Source organism: Procambarus clarkii, chromosome 7 (assembly GCF_040958095.1).
Source record: "Procambarus clarkii isolate CNS0578487 chromosome 7, FALCON_Pclarkii_2.0, whole genome shotgun sequence".
NCBI lineage: Eukaryota > Metazoa > Arthropoda > Malacostraca > Decapoda > Cambaridae > Procambarus > Procambarus clarkii.
Window position 1 is genome coordinate 17,428,450 of NC_091156.1, and position 20,433 is coordinate 17,448,882.

At 48.9% G+C, this 20,433-nt stretch overlaps 1 protein-coding gene across 16 annotated transcripts in view; it reads right to left on the reverse strand.

The window, feature by feature from the left end:
- Positions 1-20,433, reverse strand: part of Dap160 (dynamin associated protein 160) — a 264,887-nt gene that overhangs the window by 35,336 nt on the left and 209,118 nt on the right. For all 16 annotated transcript variants that reach the window (XM_045747362.2, XM_045747358.2, XM_069313440.1 and 13 more), the window contains 4 exons: positions 9,815-9,898; positions 8,533-8,688; positions 5,847-5,990; positions 5,318-5,516 (listed from right to left, as the gene is read on the reverse strand). In XM_045747362.2, coding sequence (XP_045603318.2) covers positions 5,318-5,516; positions 5,847-5,990; positions 8,533-8,688; positions 9,815-9,898 — 583 coding nt within the window. The remainder of the gene's footprint in view (positions 1-5,317; positions 5,517-5,846; positions 5,991-8,532; positions 8,689-9,814; positions 9,899-20,433) is intronic.

The following is a 20,433-nucleotide window of genomic DNA, read 5'->3' on the forward strand; positions in this document are numbered from 1 at the left end:
ACTGGCTGGCTGGGAGCCCACACCAACCAGTCGTCGAGGTACGTCAAAATCTGAACCCCTAGCAGATGCAGACGGGTCACCATGACCCGGGAAAGATGTATAAATATGGGAGGTGCCAGATTCAAGCCAAAAGGAGGGCAACGAAAGCAGTAAGCCTGCTGCCCCATAACAAAACCCAGACAGTCCCTGAACCATGGATGAGTAGGGACGTGCCAATATGCGTCCTGGAGGTCCAGAGACACCATCCAAGCACCTCGCTCAAATAGAAGCTGGACCTGGGACAGAATGGTCATCTGAAAGGAGTGGCAAAGAATCCAGGGGTTCAGACAGGACAAGTCCAGAATGAACCTCAGATCAACACAGTCCTGTTTTGGCACTGGAAACAGGCAGGAAACCCACCCGAGGGATAGAGACGTTTCGACCACGCCCAATCACACCCACTCCAAGATTACCCGATGGAGCACAAGGAAAGAAGCTTGCCCCACCAGCCCCGAACCCCCCGAAGGAGGAGCCGCCGCCTAACGCCACCACAGGCCGGAGGACATGACCTGAAACGCCCACAAACCATGGGACCAGGCATGAGCAAACAGTGCGAACCTCCTCCCCACCGCCCTGTTAACAGGGCGACCTGCAAAGGGGCTGATGCCCCTAATGAGAAGCCGGTGACAAGAAGAGCAAGCATTGCACTGACTAGATGACGCTGGCTTCGAAGGAAACACCGGCTCAGAAACTGGCATCAATGGTCCACCCCGACAGGAAGAACCCCGAGCCCTAGCACGACTCTTCCAAGAAGCACGAGAACAGCCACCCCGGAGAACCATCAAGTTCGACATAGGACAACAACTAGACGAGGCCGCCTGCAGAAACTGAGTGGCAGCAGAATCCGTAAGCAGCAATGGACAAAAAGCTGATGAAAACTTAAGAGCCAGGGCCTAAGTTGATTCTAAAGAGAGAGCGAGCATAGCCTAGTGGCACGCAAGGCAAGAAGCAAAGAACAGTGACACCGCCTCCCTGAGAATCGGTGCAAACAGCCACTCTACAAGCCATGAAGACTCTGGGACTTCATAACGCACCCAATAGGGAGAAGAAGAACCAAACTCAAACAAGGACGGATTCATCACAGAGACAAAATTTGGATCTTGCAGAAGGTAAGCCTCAATAGCCTTCCGAACCCTCTTAGGCGAGATTCAAGTGGCAGAAAGCCTCTGAAAAGAAGGAGCCAAGGAACCCAAGGGAACCTAGAACTGAACCCAGGGAGAAGCCAACCTCAAATCATACTCATACAGGGAAGGGAAGGGGGATAAGAAAACCCCTCCTCCTGCAACATCAAACTCAATGAAGAGGGCATGAAAACCCAAGCGGCATCAAAAGGGGCCCAAGCCCCCCAGGTCAACTCTCTCCCAGCCCTAAGAGCCTCCTAAACAGGCCCCAGGGCAGAGCCATCCTCCACGCCCTGTACCACTGAAGAAAAGGCAGCGAGAAGGGGGATCTGCTAGTAGGACCGAGAAGCCTCGACAGGAGGAGAAGGCTCAAATGCCTCCGTCTCCGACTCGAATAGGGCAGTCCCCGAAGCCGCCTGAGTTTCATCACCAACTAAACCCTGCCCCAACTCCGAAACCCTCAGATGTTTGGGAGCAGGGCAAACAATGCCAACTGGGAAAGGACTTGGAAGTGCGGACTGACTCGGAGTCGAAGTGACTAACACCCCCAAATCCGGGTCTTTATAACCAAAATGGGGCAGCCCTGGGGCATCTGAGCGGGCAACCAACCTAGTGCATTGCAGCAACCTAAACTGAGCATGCAACGCGGATGCCGCCTGTACCCTAACCTCAGTGACAATAGAATGGGTAAATTGGAGCACGAGCAGAGAACACATCTCGCAAGTCTCCGGGTCAAAGATGTCGTTTACCCAACAGGCAGCATGATGGAGGTAAAAGAGGTGACTGTCACCCTGAAACAAGGGCACAGAGCAACCTTCAAACTCGCATAAGGAGAGGTGGAACTCGGAAGATGCATCCATCAGTCAACCGAGCCCCAACGGGATTTTCTAGGGTTTGTAGGCTGTCTGCTATGGGAAGCCCAGGCAAGTTACTGCTAAGCCGGTTAACCCAAAAGCTAACAAAGGGGGGTTGAGCTAAAAAAAACTGAACCCCTGCAATGTGTACAAGCACAGGGGCCTAGAGAGCCACCAACATATCTATATGGATTAATAGCCAAACAAGGCAGCCCCCTCCTGGCAAGAAAAACAAAAATATAAGAAAAACCCTGCAAAAGTACATCGTCACCAGAAGGAACAGGAACACAACTTCCACGTAAGCAGGTGAGATGCGCAGCACATTGTGCCCCTACCAGCAACAACACCACTTCCTAGCCAAGGCCAAGAAAACCCCAGCTGGATCCAAGGACGCGATAAATGCTGAGCAGCAAGAATTCCTACAGAAGTGGAGTCCCGAAGGCCCTATGGAAGGTAACCCTAGAACCAAATGGTAGTATTTATAGGGCACTTAGGGAAGACAGCCCTAAGCACATGCAGCCCCAGTATTCTAATTTCACCTGGCAACCCCACCACAAACAGCTCTATACACCAATAAGGCACAAATACTGCCAAGAAATCGATGCCAGAGTCGACGACTGCCCCAGAGCGCATCATCCTCCGAACTGGAGGTATGAGTAGCCGGCACTGGGTGTCCCTCCCTCCCCTCCCCCTCCCTCCCGGGAGGGCAGGACTGTGCGGACAAGTGGCATTGTATGTTGTTTGCTTGTTTCTTTGGGTTGGAGGAGTTCTGCCTCTGTGTTCGGTCTTCAGTTGCAATTTTCTTACAAAGTGGGGTCTGTTTTGTCATGCCTACCTTTCTGGGTGCCTAACCCTGGTTGATGGCAGACATGGAATGTTCCAAAACACATGGAGGTTTCCATAGGCCATTGCTTCCTGTGCCTCTCTGAGAGGGCCAGGTTCTGGCTCGTTGTCCTGATAGGCTGAATAGGCTCGTTGTCCCAATTTACTGATGCCCCAGACTAATTTTGTGAATATCAGTCTGATAGCTCCAGGGAGCCAGAGGGGCTCCCCACAGAAAGACCAAATGTGAAAAGCTGAGAAGAAGGTTGAACCAGTGAAATATGTCACCAAGCTGACCTTCTGATAGAGGCATAGGCACAAAAAATGCAGCAAGGCTGAGCTGGCCAAGGAGCCAGAAGGGCCAGTCTTCCCTGGGAGATCTCCAACCTGGCCAGGACCTGGAACAGCCAATACCAGTCAAGCCAAAAGGCATCTACTGCAAGAGTTTTGCAATTGGGGAATGAAGCACGGAGAAAGGTGCCGATTCCACTCTGATGCAAAGAGGTCTACCTCTAGGCACCCATATGTCTCGTAAAGCCAAAGAAAGCAGCATCGACGATCCACTCTGTAGAAACAAGAAGGAAATGGGACAGCTCATATGCTAGAGTGTTGGACACTACCTGCGTTTGAACAGAGCAGAAAGCCAATCCCCATGAGAGCTACTGAAAGACCAACTCCAAAGAGCAAAGGACTGAACTGAATCCTCTCCTCTTTATTTATTTCCCTTGCAAATAATAACTGCAGCAGTGGCAAAAGAGACTGAATTGGAGACACCAGAACAGCTGCCAAAGGCACACCTTACCCAGAGGAAATACTATGCACACAAAATTCAAGCTCCTGCACAACTGCTCAGGCAACTGTTAAGTCACCCATGGCTGACTGAACCCCAAGAGACAGTGATGCTGCAACCAGGTCAAGGCTCCCAAAGGCATGGAAAGCAATGCTTACTAAGATTCTCAAATGAGGTCCAGCCAAGTCTGGACCTCATTTGCTGGCTGGAATGAACTGAGACTTACGTCAGTTTACCAGGAACCTGAAGAGCTGAGAAAGAACCAGAAACCTGGCTAGCAGACTCATGGACTGGTTGGGAGCCTACACCAGCTAGTCGCTGAGATAGGCCAAAACCCGAACCCTCAACAAATGAAGATGAGCCACGACAACTTGAGCCAAGTTTGTTAACATGTGTAGAGGCAGACTGAGTCCAAACAGGAGAGCCTAAAAGCAGTAAGCCTACTGCCCCACCACAAAACCTAACCAATCCCTGAACCTTAGATGTATAGGGACGTGCCAATACCTGTTGTGGAGGTCTAGGAAAATTATCCAAGCTTCTGCCTCCAGTATGAGATGGACCTGGGACAAGGTGGTCATCTGGAACGAGGGGCAGTGAATGAACTGGTTCAGCCTTGAGAGGCGTAGGATGAACCTCTTGAGTTCATATTGAAAAAAGCCAAATCCACACAACCAAATTGGTTAGAAAACACGCTTATTATTTAGCTTATACTACAGCATATTGGAATGCTACACAGCACTTAGCTTAGAAACACTAGGACCTGGCACAAAAGATGGTGACAGAAGTACTACTGTGATGCACTAGGAAACACACCAGAGACCTAACTCTCTGGCAAGTTTGGGTGGACCGAGCTTTGGAATGCCTTGTGGTTGTGATCGATACTAACAGGTCCGAGCTAGTTTCAAGAAAGTTATTTTGCTTTGTTTGAATAATTTGAAGAGTTCTTTGGTAGTTTTGAGGCTTTGAGTCTTGTGAACCCAGTAGATTTCTTTACAGCATCACTAACTTTCTGGATGTTTTCCTGGTGAAATGCTGGATTGTTATTTGTTCTTTAACTCTGTGAGGGGGAAAAGAGCACTAGGTTCTAGCTTTGGTCTCTGGTAGGCCAGACAGAACTCCTGTGATTGATGTGACCTCTAGTATGGAATATTTTCAGGGAGATAGCTACAGGAAGCCACAAAGGGGCTCCACCAGAAAAGAGCTAATTTCCTAAAACAGATTTCATGCAAATCCAGATTGAGTTGGAACATTGTAATCTAGATTTTTGAGATACATCCATATAACCCATCTCAAAGAAAGCATCTCCTTCAGGAATGAGCACTCATGGAATGCTTTCCAATGAAGAATGAGCATTCACCAAGAAAAGAATGTTCTTGTATAACAAGTATTATACATATTATGTAGTGTACCTCATGAAGAATGAGCATACATCAAGGATAGCAGCCCTGAAAATAAAAAACATGCACACATCAAGGAGAGCAAACATTCACACACATTTTATAGCTCCCCCTTCTCCTTCTCTTGCCCCCCCCCCCCTCCTACCCCACACATACACATACAGAATACATAACACAGAGATTTATAAATACAGTAGTCTTTTTTGAAGACGAGCTAATATCGAGCAATGCATATTGAGTTACAATGAATACCATCTTCAAATTAAAAACAGCAACAAATTACTGTACACTTACTAGACTGTTGTCGGTGAAGGATTGATCTTTCAGTATCAATAATGTGTTTTTGTGCTATGGCAATCTTCTTTAGCCAATTATTACGCTCATGTGTTGTTGGTGCCGAAATGCTGACATCCCCACAACTAGGACTAATAAGAGTGTAGCACACCTCTGAATCTTTGTCTGCTTCTACTCTTAATTCTGTTAAGAACATAGGCTGAAAAGGTTGCATAGGAAATCAAAATGACAATCTCTACAAATTTGACAAAAGCTACTTACAAATTTTCTTGCCTTTGTTCAAAGTACTGTACTTAACAACTCAGAAACTGAAAGGATTTTAGTCTTACAACCAAGGCCTTAATGAACTTTTCATTCAGAACTGTTATTTACATATTTACAAGAAATATCTGTTATAAACATACTAAAGTACTGTACATTTAAGCTCTTCTAATGAATAATACAGTAAATATTACCAATTAGTGATATTTATACAAGTAGAGTGCAGATAATATATTAAAATGATTAGCAGTTGCTGCTAACTTCCTACCTTGCGGTACATTGTGCAAGAATTTGATATTAGTGCTCTTTCCAAAGCTGCAAGAGTGGTACATGAAGACACCGATTTGTTTGGTGTTGTCAGCAAGAGGAAGTCGCTTAGAAGAAATGCCACTAGTTCACGTTTACTCTTAGCCTGCAAATACAAATATTTTTGAACAAATTTGTTGCAGACCATACAATGACACTTTTTAAGTAAAATAATAATACTGTACTGTACATGTACACTCAAATATGAATTTATAATATTTTAACGTAAGTTTTCTATAAATTCATAGGAATAATTTATTCGTAAATTTTTAAAGTACAGTAGTAGGATGAACTGCTGAAATTACACAGTCCAAGGGTTAAAACACCACTGTTATCATCAATTCATTTAAAATTACTAAACCGTCTTCCGATTCTCTCATCAATCCACCAGAATTCACAATTCACATATGTCACACCTAGTCCTGACAATTTTATTCCTTAACCCCCAAGCTGCTATGGGCTATTTGGCCTTTGTCACCCACAGGCGCATAAAAAAAATATTTTGTTTTCTCTTATAAACCTGTTAATTTGTGTTCCCTCATCACGGAAAAATAATGAATAAATCACTTGTGGCATATTTTGGCCTCAATAGGGTGGGGAAGTTTGGCAAAAAACCAGCGATGAATGTAATGAAACATCATTTTCTGGGCGAGACCCAGAGGATCCCTGGATATGCTAATGTCAGGCTTTGGCATCAGTCATGTGTATGGAGTTCTATGGGCCTACCGGGGACCACGAGCCAGAACCTGGCCCCCTCAGAGAGGCAAGGGGAGTAGTAATTCGGCTTGTGGTAGCAATTTTTACCAAATAGGGGTTTGATTTGGGATGCTTACCTTTCTGGGTGCCTGACCCGGTCGATGGCAGACATAGAATGCTTCCAACCACACGGGGTTACTATAGGCCATTGCTTCCCCTTGCCTCTCTGAGGGGGCCAGGTTCTGGTCGTGGTTCCCGATAGGCCCAAAGAACTCCATGCACATGACTGATGCCAAAGCCTGACATTAGCATATCAGCCTGGATAGCTCCGGGGAGCCGTAGGGGCTCCCCCCAGAAAATGCAGTCATCTCCTCCCGAAGAATAGGTCACCTCCTCCCAAACAATATGTCACCTCCTCCCAAAGAATAGAGATAGCCAAAGAACAGCCTGCCCTATACCATGAAATACAGTTTAAGAAGAACTGAAAATGACAACACAGTGGAGACCAAAATCCCAACAAAAGGAGCATTGCTGAGGAGCCTCAGTGTCCTCTGAGAGCCAGACCAAATGTAGCTCCAAAAGGCTCAAGAAGCCCATGACAGTGTTATGACCAAAGTTGGTCTTGGTTAATAAAACAAAGTACTGTATACTAAAAATAAACAAATGAATATTTGTAAGTTTGAGAGTGGTTGAAACCACATTTCTGCCAAGCACATGATGAATTTATACCATGTAAGCTCCTTGCTGCTTCTGAGAGAAGTATAGGAAATAGTTAATTACTAAACAGCCAGAAGGTTATATCATGAATGGAATATGATTGTAAAAGACTGGTGGTGGTGGTAATATAATTTTTAGAATAAACATTACTGTATAATATTTGGGCATTCATTGGCAGCGTGATGTGAATTTGAATTGTTGCTGAGCTGGGACGGATGGCAGATTATTGTGTGTACTGTGGGGTTGTAATTGCAGATAAGTCCTTGATTTTCTAAAATTACAGGCGATCACTCTTATTAATCTAATGCTGATTTATACTTGTAACTCTAAGCACACTCCACAGTGTTTGTATACAGCGGAAGTAAACTTGGAGAGGATCTTGGATATATTGTGGGTGTGAGAAACATGTTAAATTGTGCTTCCATCACAAGTTTTTGAGCCTGCCTTAGCCATTTGTAAGCTAGTATTCCTGTCCCACGGGGTATTGAGCATTAACATTCATGTCAATAAGCAGCGCCAGGGGGAATTTTGTTATGGGGCAGTAATGTGAAAAATAAATATTAAGATAACACTTGGTTCATGCCCAGTGTGAGGTGGGATCCACATATCTCTAGACATTCAATTTGGGAGCAAATTTAATGGGGCATGGGTAGTGAGTCACCTTGCCTGGAGGGCTTACTTTATTATATGTTTCAGCTTTGCACAGCAGCCCATGAGCAAAGAAGAGTAGAAAGTTTACTGTAATAAACTACCACCACATTATAACCTATTTTAGTCACAAGTAACAGACAGCACCCAGGTGCAAACAAATGCAAAGGTCTTCCACCACCAGCGTAGCCGACAACTGAGGAACCTGAACATGAAGCTGCAATAATCCAACATCCCTCGGGAGAGCAGAAGCAAACAGGCAGACATTGAAAAGCACAAAGAAAGTGCCTGCCAGACACACCTGTAACACTGAAGAAACCTCATGCCATTCAAGTGAGTATGACCAACAGAAATCGTGCCAAGCCTTAGGAAGGAATGTCTGCAAGTCAGGACAACTCCGGAACCTCATAATACATCCAACATTGGGAAGAAGAAGAATCAAACTCAAACTAGGCCAGATCCATGACCCATTCAGGTCGTGCAGAAGGTAAGCACAGAAAGCTTGTGTTTGCTTAAATTAGAGTGACAAATAATAACATTTCATTGAACTATTAGCCACTTTCACATTTCAACATTTGTTAAAATACCTTATGCAATACACCGGTATGAAGAAGTTTCCTGGGCCCAAGGGTATTGGTGAGCGAGTTGAAAACCAAACGTTCATGTAAGCCTTCACAGATAACTTGCCTTTGCATCCATTCCAGTTTATCAGTATTGTCCCTCTGACTCACTGCCTCATTAACCTATAAAATATTAAAACCAATATATTGATGTATATTGTATTAATTTCAGAACAACTACACTAATAAGACTGATATAAATAGAACAAATTTCAATTATAATATTACTTCCTAAAATTTAGTAAGACATTGTATACATTATTTGATTACAGCAATATATATTTGGAGAGCACTGATCAGTGTCTCTTCATCCCTTAAACTACACAGAAATGCAATATAAAAAATTAATCAGCGGGGTGGGGCTTAAAGTCCCACATATACATATGAGATTGTATAATTTATATATATTATATAACGAATTTAATCCGTTCCGGTGTAAGATCGTCACGTGACACGGACGTCATACAAAACTAATGTCCCCACTGACAATAATGGAAATCAAATTAATCCGTTCTACCATTGAAAAACATCAATATGATATTCAATGTTTTATATAAAGGAGCAGCCTACCTTACATACACTGAACAAACCTTTATGACATTTTTCTTTCTTCAAATTTGTTCAATTTTTTTTTCATTTTTTGTATAGCAAAAGTTTTGTTCAGTGTTTGTCAGGTAGGCTGCTCCATGTTTCTTATAAAAAAAAATTAAAAAAAAAAAAAAAAAAAAATTAAGAATTTTGAAAAACAGAACAACTGTCAAAAAGGTTTGATACACAGGATCTTCCAGATCAAAAACCATACTGTCTGTCTGATATTATATCATTTCTCTCCAGGTGTTCTACCCATTTAGTTTTGATTAGTTTTCCAATACTTTCACTATTACACTTGTCAATGATACAGGTCTATAATTGAGGGGGTCTTCCCTGCTGCCACTTTTGTAAATTGAAACTATGTTAGCCTTTTTCCACACGTCTGATACGACTCCTGTACACAGGTATGCCTGAAAGATCAGGTGAAGTGGCATGCTGAGCTCAGATGTGTGTGTGTGTAACATAAGAAGCACTAAAACCACTCAGTAAACAACATTATTAATCCTTAAATTACAAGTTTAAGAAAATTGTTAAGCATTATAAGCAAAATATATGGGTTCTTACTCCTTGCAAAGCCATTAGACTCTTCAGTTGCTGATAAAATCCAAGTAAAATACGGGTAAGAAATTTAAACTACAGTACAGTCTGCTGTACTTACTTGTGCACAGAGAGTTTCAGAAGCCGTTAATGCTTCTTGAGTATTAAAGTTGTCAGGATGTCCTTCAGGAGTATATTTTAATAACTGAAAAGTAATAACAAACTTTATTCTAAACACACAATAAATAAATGAATAAATAAATAAATAAATATGTATATGTGATATGTAAGTGTGGTTCCAAGATGAGAGCTATTCTTGTGGTGTACCATATTCCTTATTATTGTTATCATATTTCACTTTGAAACTACAATGTACTGATGATTTTGACATCTACCACCTACTCACTTTCAATTATGTATAACCCTAATAAAAAACCAGCGTTGAATGTAATGAAACGCCATTTTCTGGGTGAGACCCGGAGGCTCCCCGGAGCTTTACCGGCTGATATGCTAATGTCAGACTTTGGCATCAGTCATGTGTATGGAGTTCTAGGGCCTACCGGGGACCACGAGCCAGAACCTGGCCCCCTCAGAGAGGCAAGGGGAGCAATGGCCTATAGAAACCCCCGTGTGGTTGGAAGCATTCTATGTCTGCCATCGACCGGGTCAAGCATCCAGAAAGGTAAGCATTCCAAAACAAACCCCTATTCTGGTGAAAATTGCTACCTAAGCCGAACTAGTGAATAGAACTCTTCAACAGAAAACACGGAAACTAGTATGACGTCATACGTCACCGCGCCGCTGTCTGCGCAGCTCCCCCCTCCCCGGGAGGGGGAAGGGGGAGCCCCAGACCTCCCACGCCGGCTATCCACCCATCAGTTCTGAGGCTGGATGTCAAAACACGCGAAAAACGCCGACCGGAGGGAGGGAGGGTTGCCGGGGAGCCTCCGGGTCTCACCCAGAAAATGGCGTTTCATTACATTCAACGCTGGTTTTCTGGGGGGAGCCCCGTCGGCTCCCCGGAGCTAACTACCCACAGAGGAAGGTCAAAGGGACAAAACCGGGAGGCGGACACCACGCACCCCCCAAGGAGGCGAGACAACCGGCAGCAAACGCCAACCCAAGGCGCCACAGCCCCGAAAATCCCGGGAACAACACGAGAACCACGAGCAGCAAGGCCCCTGCACGAACACCAAAAATCCATGCCCGAAAGACTGCAAGGCCACGTCGCCCAGACGGCAGCGAGAGCAGCGAAGCCACGAACGCCACAGGCATGAGGGAAGAACACAGGCAGCTTAGCCGCAAGAACACGGCTGACCACCTGGGACACCATCACCCGCGAACCGGGAAGAACAGAACCGGATCAACGCAAAACGCGCTCCGGACCCAAACGCCGTGGCACGCAAACAACAGCAGAGGGCCGCCACTAAACACAAAAACGACACACCCCCGGCCCGACCAACAAAGCACCAACAAACCCTGGACCCCTCCAGAATGCAGCAGCCCCACCCCGCGCCAGAAAAGATGGAGACTGCTGCCATCAAACAACCAAAACGCTAAAACCGAAGGAGCAAGAAAACACAGCGAACCGACCCCCAGAGGCAAAGGCCCAAAGGAAAGAGCCGACGAAAAAACACACCGGAACCGAAGGGGCACTACCAACCGAGGAGAAGACAGAGCACGCTGACCAGAGACCAGGATGGTGCAAGCGGCGCACGAACAGGCCGGAGGTGAAATGACGCACAAGACAGCTGACTAACGGTGCAGAAGCAACACCAAGACCGAAAGCAAGCTGAAGCGGCTCCGCCTGCGCCGCACGAAAAGAGGCGACAGTATGTGGCAAGACGACGGCCCCCAACCCCCACTAGAAAACCAAGCCGAGAGTAAACCAAGCCAACAAGAAGGACCCACCGAAGAAGGGACAGGAAAAGGAAGGACCGCCAAAATACCCCATACTGCCGCCAAGAAGCACGCAGGTGGGACACCTACCACGAAGCCACCCGACCACCAACCGGAGGCGAGACCACGAGGCAGAACATAAGCAGCCCCGACAAGGCCCCCCCGAGCCCAGGAAAAAGGCGGAGCCGCGAGAAGATCTCGGGCGCGACCACCGAAACCCAGGCGGCACAAGGAGATGGAACGTCTGCCGAACAGAAAAACTCCGAAGCATGCAAGCCCGCCAGGAGTTCAGAAACGACGGGTCCGACGCGAGACATCGCAAGAACCCCCCCAAAAAAAATAAAACAACAACAACAACCGGCAGGGCAAGCTAGGAAAACCAAAGAAGGCGGAAGGGTCGCCGCCAGAACAGGACCCGAACCAAGGGGCCCGAACAACTGCAACAGACCGAAACAAAGAAGCACATCACAGGACACAGGCTGACCAACGCCTAAGAACACACGCAGAACATTCCTGCTGCTAGGAGCAGTCCACCGGCCCACATACCCCCACAACCAGGACGGGCCGGAACTGCCATACGAAAACAGGCCAGTGCGCCCTGGAAGTCCACGGACGAACCAGCAAGAAGGCTTATGCTCGCAAGTAGGTCGTGTAACAAGCACAGACCACTGATGGTAATACAGTGTTCCCCAAAAGTGCCAATAGCACCACTGCACTCCACTGGTACTATCCCGCAAGTTCTACCAGATAGGCGGGACCCAAGAGCCAGAGCTCAAATCCTGCAAGCACAGCCAGGAGCCTCACCAGGTGAGTACAGAACCAACCCTACAACCCCCACACCTCACAACATTAAAAAAGGAGGGTCCCCTGAACGACTGTAGCATGGGTTGGACATGCACAGGAGGGGGACAGGAAGGGGTGATAAAGGGACAGTCACTGGTGTGCGAACGGTCTCAGTTGTACAAAATTATACCTAAATAAAGACAGGTATATGAACACCGCCGCATCCAGCGCCCGGCCAAAAGACGCCAGACCGCAGAAACTCACCTGGCGAATGGTGGCTCGAACTTGACACGACTCAACCGTGCCCAGAAGAACTTGGGAGCACCGCCAGGTGAAGACGCCAGAGCCGGACCCGCAGGAGAACAGGGAGAGGCGAAGGAGGCGGTCCACACCCATGACACAGAAAACCGCGGTGTCCTCCCCACAACTGGGAACCAGGACACCCCTGGCGCAAAGGGGCACATACCGCAGCCAGGGAGAAGAACGAGAGGCGAAGCACTGTAGCAAAAAAGGGCGCAAAACCCCAGCACTGAACCATCGCCCAGACCAAAACAAACTCCACGGCGCATGCGCATAACACGCTGGCCGAACCGCACACCCTCCCTGCGGGAAGGCGCCAGCCAGGACTATTGCACGAGAAAAAGAGCCAAAAGAGGAAGCAGGAACAAGAAAACCGGCCAAAGAAGCAAAGAGCCCAAAAAAAGGGAACCCAAACGGGCGACAAGTAGCCCAAACGGGCGACAAGTAGCCCAAACGGCCGACAAGTAGCCCAACCGGGCGACAAGTAGCCCAACCGGGCGACAAGTAGCCCAACAGGGCGACAAGTAGCCCAACAGGGCGACAAGTAGCCCAACAGGGCGACAAGTAGCCCAACAGGGCGACAAGTAGCCCAACAGGGCGACAAGTACTAGGAGCCGACAGACGTTCCAATAATGCGGGAAGTAGCGAAAAACCTTCCCGTACCCTCGAGAACACAGAAGCCAACACTAGTCCCGAAGGCACACGAAGGCGCAGGCGCACCCGAGATCAAAAGTCACGCAGAACCCCATCGAACGGGGAAACATGACAAAAACACCGTCCCAAAAAGCGGGGGAGGAAACATCCACCCACAGGACGGAACCAACCGACTCAAAGGCCAAGGAACCGAGCCCGGGGAGGGGCCGACGTCCAACAGCACGTACGGCGAGTGGGGAGGAAAAACCCCACTCCGCGTAACCACAAGCCCCGCCTAGAGGGGGATAAAACCCCCCACGGGGTCTAACGGGGCCAAGGCCCCCCAAGTCAGCCCCTCCCCAGCCCCGGGAACCTACACGACAGGCCCCGGGGCCGAGCCGTTCCCCCAAAGCCCCGGCCGTACCAGAAAACCGGGGCAGCCGTGAAAACACTAAGGAAGGGAGCCCACTGGCAGACTCATACAACACGGCTGGAGGAACAGGCCCAAATGCCCCCGTCACTACCCCGGAAGGGGAATTCCCCGAGACTGCCCGAGTCTCAACACCACCAAACACCCCGCCCTGAACCTACAGACGGTAAGGAACCGGATGCAGGCAGGAAGGGTGAACCAGGGGAAAAACGAAATACAACGGGGCAGCCCCGGGGCTCCCGGGGAGGAAACCACGAGAACGTTGCCACCACCAAGGCTCAAGTGCAACGCCCCTGCTGCCCGCACCCGCTTTGTTAGCACAACTGGGTAACCGAGCCACAACGAGCAACCAAACTCGCAGGACACCGGGTCGAAGGTGTCACCGACCCCACAGGCAGCAGACGGAGGCAAAACAGAGAGTCACCCAGAGACAAAAGGTGAGAGCAACCCTCAAACTCGCTGGAAGCGAGGGGGGGGCTCTGGGGTCACATCCATCGGACCCGCGCGCCCCCAGGGGTTTCCCAGGGTCCCGAGCGTTTACTTTAAGAGGACTCGCGCTCAGGTAATCCCAGGCAGGGTACTGCTAACCGGCACCCAAGCTACCAAACAACTTTCTAAGAGCTGAACCCCCGGGACGTGTACACTCACGGGGACCTAGCAGGGGGTACCACCAGAAATACTCAGAACACAAGGGACACAAGGGGCAAGAACGAAGGCAGACCCCCCCACCAGGTATATAAACAAAAGAAAAAGAAAACCCCGCAAGAGGACAGCGTACCCAAGCGGAACAGAGCCGGCCGCTATGATTGGTAAAGACAAGCTGCACAGTACCCCGCGCCCCACCAGTGCAAACACTGCCCCTTACTCTAAGGCGAACAAGGGAGACAGAACACCCGAGCACACAAAGAGCGGCCGAAAACCAAGCGGTAAACGGCCAAGCAGGGGCAGGACCCAAGGAACTTGTGGAAGGTGGCCCCAAGCCCCAAGGGCAGTACTTACAGGGCACCTAGGGAAGGGAACCCTAGGCGCATGCAGCCCGAGTACTGAAGAATCACACCCGGCTCACGCACCACCTAGAAAACAGACACCACACTCTAGGTACAGTGCTGAAACAACCACTGGAGCCGGAGCACATAACCATTGCCTATAGCATCAGCCGAAGAACTGATGGGTGGATAGCCGGCGTGGGAGGTCTGGGGCTCCCCCTTCCCCCTCCCGGGGAGGGGGGAGCTGCGCAGACAGCGGCGCGGTGACGTATGACGTCATACTAGTTTCCGTGTTTTCTGTTGAAGAGTTCTATTCACTAGTTCGGCTTAGGTAGCAATTTTCACCAGAATAGGGGTTTGTTTTGGAATGCTTACCTTTCTGGATGCTTGACCCGGTCGATGGCAGACATAGAATGCTTCCAACCACACGGGGGTTTCTATAGGCCATTGCTCCCCTTGCCTCTCTGAGGGGGCCAGGTTCTGGCTCGTGGTCCCCGGTAGGCCCTAGAACTCCATACACATGACTGATGCCAAAGTCTGACATTAGCATATCAGCCGGTAAAGCTCCGGGGAGCCGACGGGGCTCCCCCCAGAAAAGAAAAGTTTCATATATTTTCTGGGGGGAGCCCCGTCGGCTCCCCGGAGCTATACCAGACTGATATGCTAATGTCAGACTTTGGCATCAGTCACGTGTATGGAGTTCTTAGGGGCCTACCGGGGACCACGGCCAGAACCTAGCCCCCTCAGAGAGGCAAGGGGAGCAATGGCCTACAGAAACCCCCATGTGGTTGGAAGCATTCTATGTCTGCCATCAACCAGGTCAAACGTCCAGAAAGGCAAGCATCCCAAAACAAATACCTATTCTGGTAAAAATTGCTACCAAAAGCCGAACTAGTGAATAGAACTCCCCAACAGAAAACAAGTAAACAAGTATGATGTCACACATCACCGCACCACCGTCTGCGCAGCTCCCGCCTCCCAGGGAGGGGGAAGGGGGAAGCCCCAGACTTCTCACGCTGGCTATCCATCCATCAGTTCTTCGGCTGATGCTAAAGGCACCGGTTGTGTGCTCCGGCTCTAGTGGTTGTTTCAGCAATGTGCCTAGAGTGTGGTGTCTGTCTTTTAAGCGGTGCTGGTGGAGACGCTTCGGCTTGCTTTTGGTCTTGGGGTTACATCTGTGGCATTCGTAAGCTGTCTCGTGCATTGTTTCACCTCCGGCCTGTTCTTGCGCCGCTTAGGCCGTCCTGGTCTCTGGACAGCGTGCTCTTTCTTCTCCTCAGTTGGTGGTGGCCCCTTCGGTTCGGGTTTGTTTTGACGGCTCTTTTCCTGTTGGCATTTGCCTCTAGGGCTCGGGTTGCTGAGCTTCTTGCTCTCCTTCGGTCATGGCGTTTGGTTTATTTGGTTGCAGCCATCTCCCTCTTTTCTGTCACGGGGTGAGGCTGCTGCGTTCCGGGAGAGTCCTTGGTTTGTTGATGCTTGGTTGGTCGGGCCAGGGGTGCGTTATGTTTTGTGTTCAGTTGCAGCCCTCCGCTGTTATTTGCGCGCCACGGTTTCTGTGTCCTGGGCGCAATTTGGGTTGATCCGGTTCCGTTCTTCCCTGTTATTGCGGCTAGCCAGCCTGTGTTCTTTGCCCGTGCCTGTGGCATTCATGAATTCACTGCTCTTGCTGCCATCTTTGCAGCGTGTCCTTGCTGACTTCGGGCACGGGGCTTTTTGGAGGTTGTACAGGGGCCTGGCTGCTCATTGTTTCGTGTCGTTCTCAGGCCCGTTCAGGCCTGTGTCACCTTGAGTTGGTGGTTGCAGCCAGTTGTCTCACTTTCCACTGAGGGGTGTGTGGTGTTTGCCTCCCCGATCCGTCCCTTTGACCTTCCTCTGTGGGTAGTTAGCTCTGGGGAGCCAATGGGGCTCCCCCCAGAAAACCAGCATTGAATGTAATGAAACGCCATTTTCTTGGTGTGACCCGGAGGCTCCCTGGCAACTCTCCCTCCCTCCGGTCGGCGTTTTTTTGCGTGTTTTGATATCCAGCCTCAGAACTGATGGGTGGATAGCAGCCGGCGTGAGAGATCTAGGGGGGCTCCCAGACAGACAGTGCTACGCAGACAGCGGCATGGTGACGTGTGACATCATACTTGTTTGCTTGTTTTCTATTGGGGAGTTCTACCCACTAGTTCGGCTTTTGGCAGCAATTTTCACCAGAATAGGGGTTTGTTTTGGGATGCTTACCTTTCTGGATATTTGACCCGGTCGATGGCAGACATAGAATGCTTCCAACCACACAGAGTTTCTATAGGCCATTGCTCCCCTTGCCTCTCTGAGGGGCCCAGGTTCTGGCCGTGGTCCCCGGTAGGCCCTACGAACTCCATACACATGACTGATGCCAAAGTCTGAAATTAGCATATCAGCCTGGTATAGCTCCGGGGAGCCTCTGGGTCACACCCAGAAAATGGCGTTTCATTACATTCAACACTGGTTTTTTAGCAGCTTTGTTTTCCTTACTAGACTCTATGGCCTCTGGCTGTTGAAGTTACAGGTTTACAAAATTCCTCTTTGTCAATGTTGTTGATTCTTATCATAATTTTGTATGTGGTGGTCATATTGCCTCTTTTCTCTCTACTAGCTTTGGCTAGTAGAAGGAAGGCATTAAATATAATGCCTTTAGTCTCTCCTCACAGCTGTGTTTTAGGGCCACAAGTCACTTATTAGCATGTCTTTGCATCTTTTCTAATTTATTCAAGAAGATACACACACAAAATATGTGTTGACAAGCGTGGCCACAGTGATATCAGCAGAAAGGTAAAGTAACAATTTTAGAAATGTACTTGCATGATCTAAATAAAAAACAAACTTATGCTCAGCATAGTTTAAGTGCTACAAGCATTAACCTAGTAATTTGTGGTGCAAAATTGCAACAGTATTAGTGCATGGATTGCTAATGGAAAACATACATTTCATGGCTGGGTCTTTGACTAACTTCATAATATAAACAGATTTCATGGCTAGGACTTTGACCAACTTTATAATATAAATAGTCACATAAAAAAACCAGTGTTGAATGTAATGAAACACCATTTTCTGGGTGAGGCCCGGAGGATCCCCAGAGCTAACTGGGCTGATATGAATGTATCAGATCCTGGCATCAGTCAATGCACATGGAGTTCTAGGCCTACCAGGGACCACAAGCCAGAACCTGGGCCCCCAGAGAGACACAAGGAGCAATGGCCTATAGAAACCCCGTGTGGTTGGAAGCATTCTGTTTGCCATCGACCGGATCAGGCACCCAGAAAGGTAAGCGCCCCAAAACAAACCCTTACTCTGGTTAAAACATTGCTACTGAAAGCTGAACTAGTGGACAAAACTCCCTAAATGAAAACAAGCAATCGAGCTTGATGTCACCACATTGCCATGCCGCTGTCTACGCACCCCTCCCCCTTCCCAGGAGGGGGAAGGGGGAAGCCCCAGACGCCCTACATCAGCTATCCACCCTGCAGTTCTGAGGCTGGATGAGGCCAGGACCCTGTTCAACCTCCAAAAATCCCGTGCCCAAATGTCAGCCCAAGACAAATTACCGAAGTTGGCAGCCAGCGCAGCAAACTTACGAACGTCATGGGCACGAGAATAGACCGCAGGAGCAAATACCACTGCGAACGACCTGGGAGAAATGAAACCTGGAACAGGGATGAAGGGAAACCGGATCAACCCAAAGCGTATCACCGGCCACTGAAGCCGTGGCGTATAGGTAATAGCGGTGAGCCGCAATTGGACACAACACATGATGCACCCCTGGCCTGACCAACCAAGCATCAACAACCAATGGACCTCTCCAGAAAGCAGTAGTCTCATTCTTTGCCAGAAAAGGAGACGGCTGCAAACGAACAATCCTACCACCAGGACAAAAAGAGCAGAAATCCCAGTGCCGGATGAGAGTATGAAGCTCCATGACCAGACCCTCAGAGGCCAACACTAACAGAAAAAGAGCCCCCAAACATGAACGGCCAGGAGAGTCAAACCCAGAGAACTCAGCAGACGAGTCACCGGAAGTGACGAACCCAAAAGAGCCAAGAACCGCATCGAACCCCTCGGTTCAGGCAATGAACCACCGGGAAGCAGTCCAAATGGAGCCGGATCGTCTATCCATGAGCAACCTGAACCCTCCAAAGTGACATCCACACCGCCGCAAACTCCCGCACCATGCTGTGGGCCCGACAAAGGGACGGACACCACTGCCTCTGGTCGGCCTGGTGAGCACTGGTCACAAAGCCCCAGCCAAGAGACGACGTGTCCGTGAACACATCGAGTGAGGGCTCAGGTAGGCGCCAAGGCACTGAACCCTGAAAAACCCGAAGAGGAAGCTGGTGACGCAGCAGCCAATGCAAGGCACCTGGAGGTCGAACTCAGTGAACACGAGAGCGGCGGAAGGGACGTCACCGAAAGGACAAGAACAGCTGACAAAGCCAAACCCGACCAGGCAGGTAGAGCATCACGGCAAAGTTCAGGCTCATGCAAAGACCCGGGAGCCCCTCCAGAAACAGGCAAAGGCGGAACTACAGCTGAAGTAGAGACTTCGGAGGGAGAGACAAGGAAGCGGTCCGAGAGTCCCACACAAAACCCAGCCTAGGCCAAACCTGAGAGGGAAGCAGATGGGACATCCTCCAGTTCAAGAAGAACCTGAACCCAGTGAGCTGGGATCCCTAGCGAGCAAACACGAGGACCGGCTGGGAGCCCAAACCAGCCAGTCATCGAGGTAGGCCAGAACCTGAATACCTAAGAAGCATTTAAGCCACCATGACCTGGGTAAGGTGTGTGAAAACGTGAGGTGTCAGATTCAAGTCGAATGAAAGGCAATGAAAGTGGCAACCCTGACGCCCCACAACAAAACCGAGCCAGTCCCTGAACCCCGGATGAATCTGGATGTGCCAATACTCGTCCCGGAGGTCCAGGAACACCATCCAAGTGCCCAGCTCCAAGAGCAGACGGACCTGAGACAGAGTAGTCATCCAAAAGGAGGGGCAATAAGCCCACGGGTTGAGACGGGACATGTCCAGAATGAACCTGAGGTCCATGCAGTTCTGTTTCGAAACTGGAAACACCCACCGGAGGGACAAGGTCATTTCAACCACGCCCAAGCAAACCCACTCCGAGATGACCCAATAGAGTGCAGAAGAGTTGGTGGTGCCTGCCCCACCAACCCTGAACCCCCTGAAGGAGGAGGGGCTACCCAACGCCATCGTAGGCCACATGAAATGACCTGAAAGGCCCACAAATCATGGGACCAGGCATGAGCAAACATCGTGAGCCTCCCCACCATCTCCCTGTCAATGGGACAAACCACAAAAGGGTCGAAGCGTGATTTCATTGATTGAAATCGAGTGTTCTTGTTTGTGTGACAGAATCATTAATGTAATTAATTAACTGTTTTGACTTGATTACCATCCAAGGGACGTGTATTAACGTAATTAATTTGAGTTACTGGAGATTGTCTTAGTAACAAGCCTTGCTTAATTTTGATTGTTTTAATTGTTTTGATTAATTGTTTTGCTACTGCAAGGGTTGATTGCAATTGAGTCTAAGTACAGTATACACCAATGTTCAGTTAGTTCACTGTTGTTGTTCTGGCCCTAGCAAGAGGGACCGAGATGTGTTCTCGTGATTTTACCAGCCGAGAGTGGTGGGATTAATTCCTGCTTCACTGGTAATTGATTAGCTGTCAAG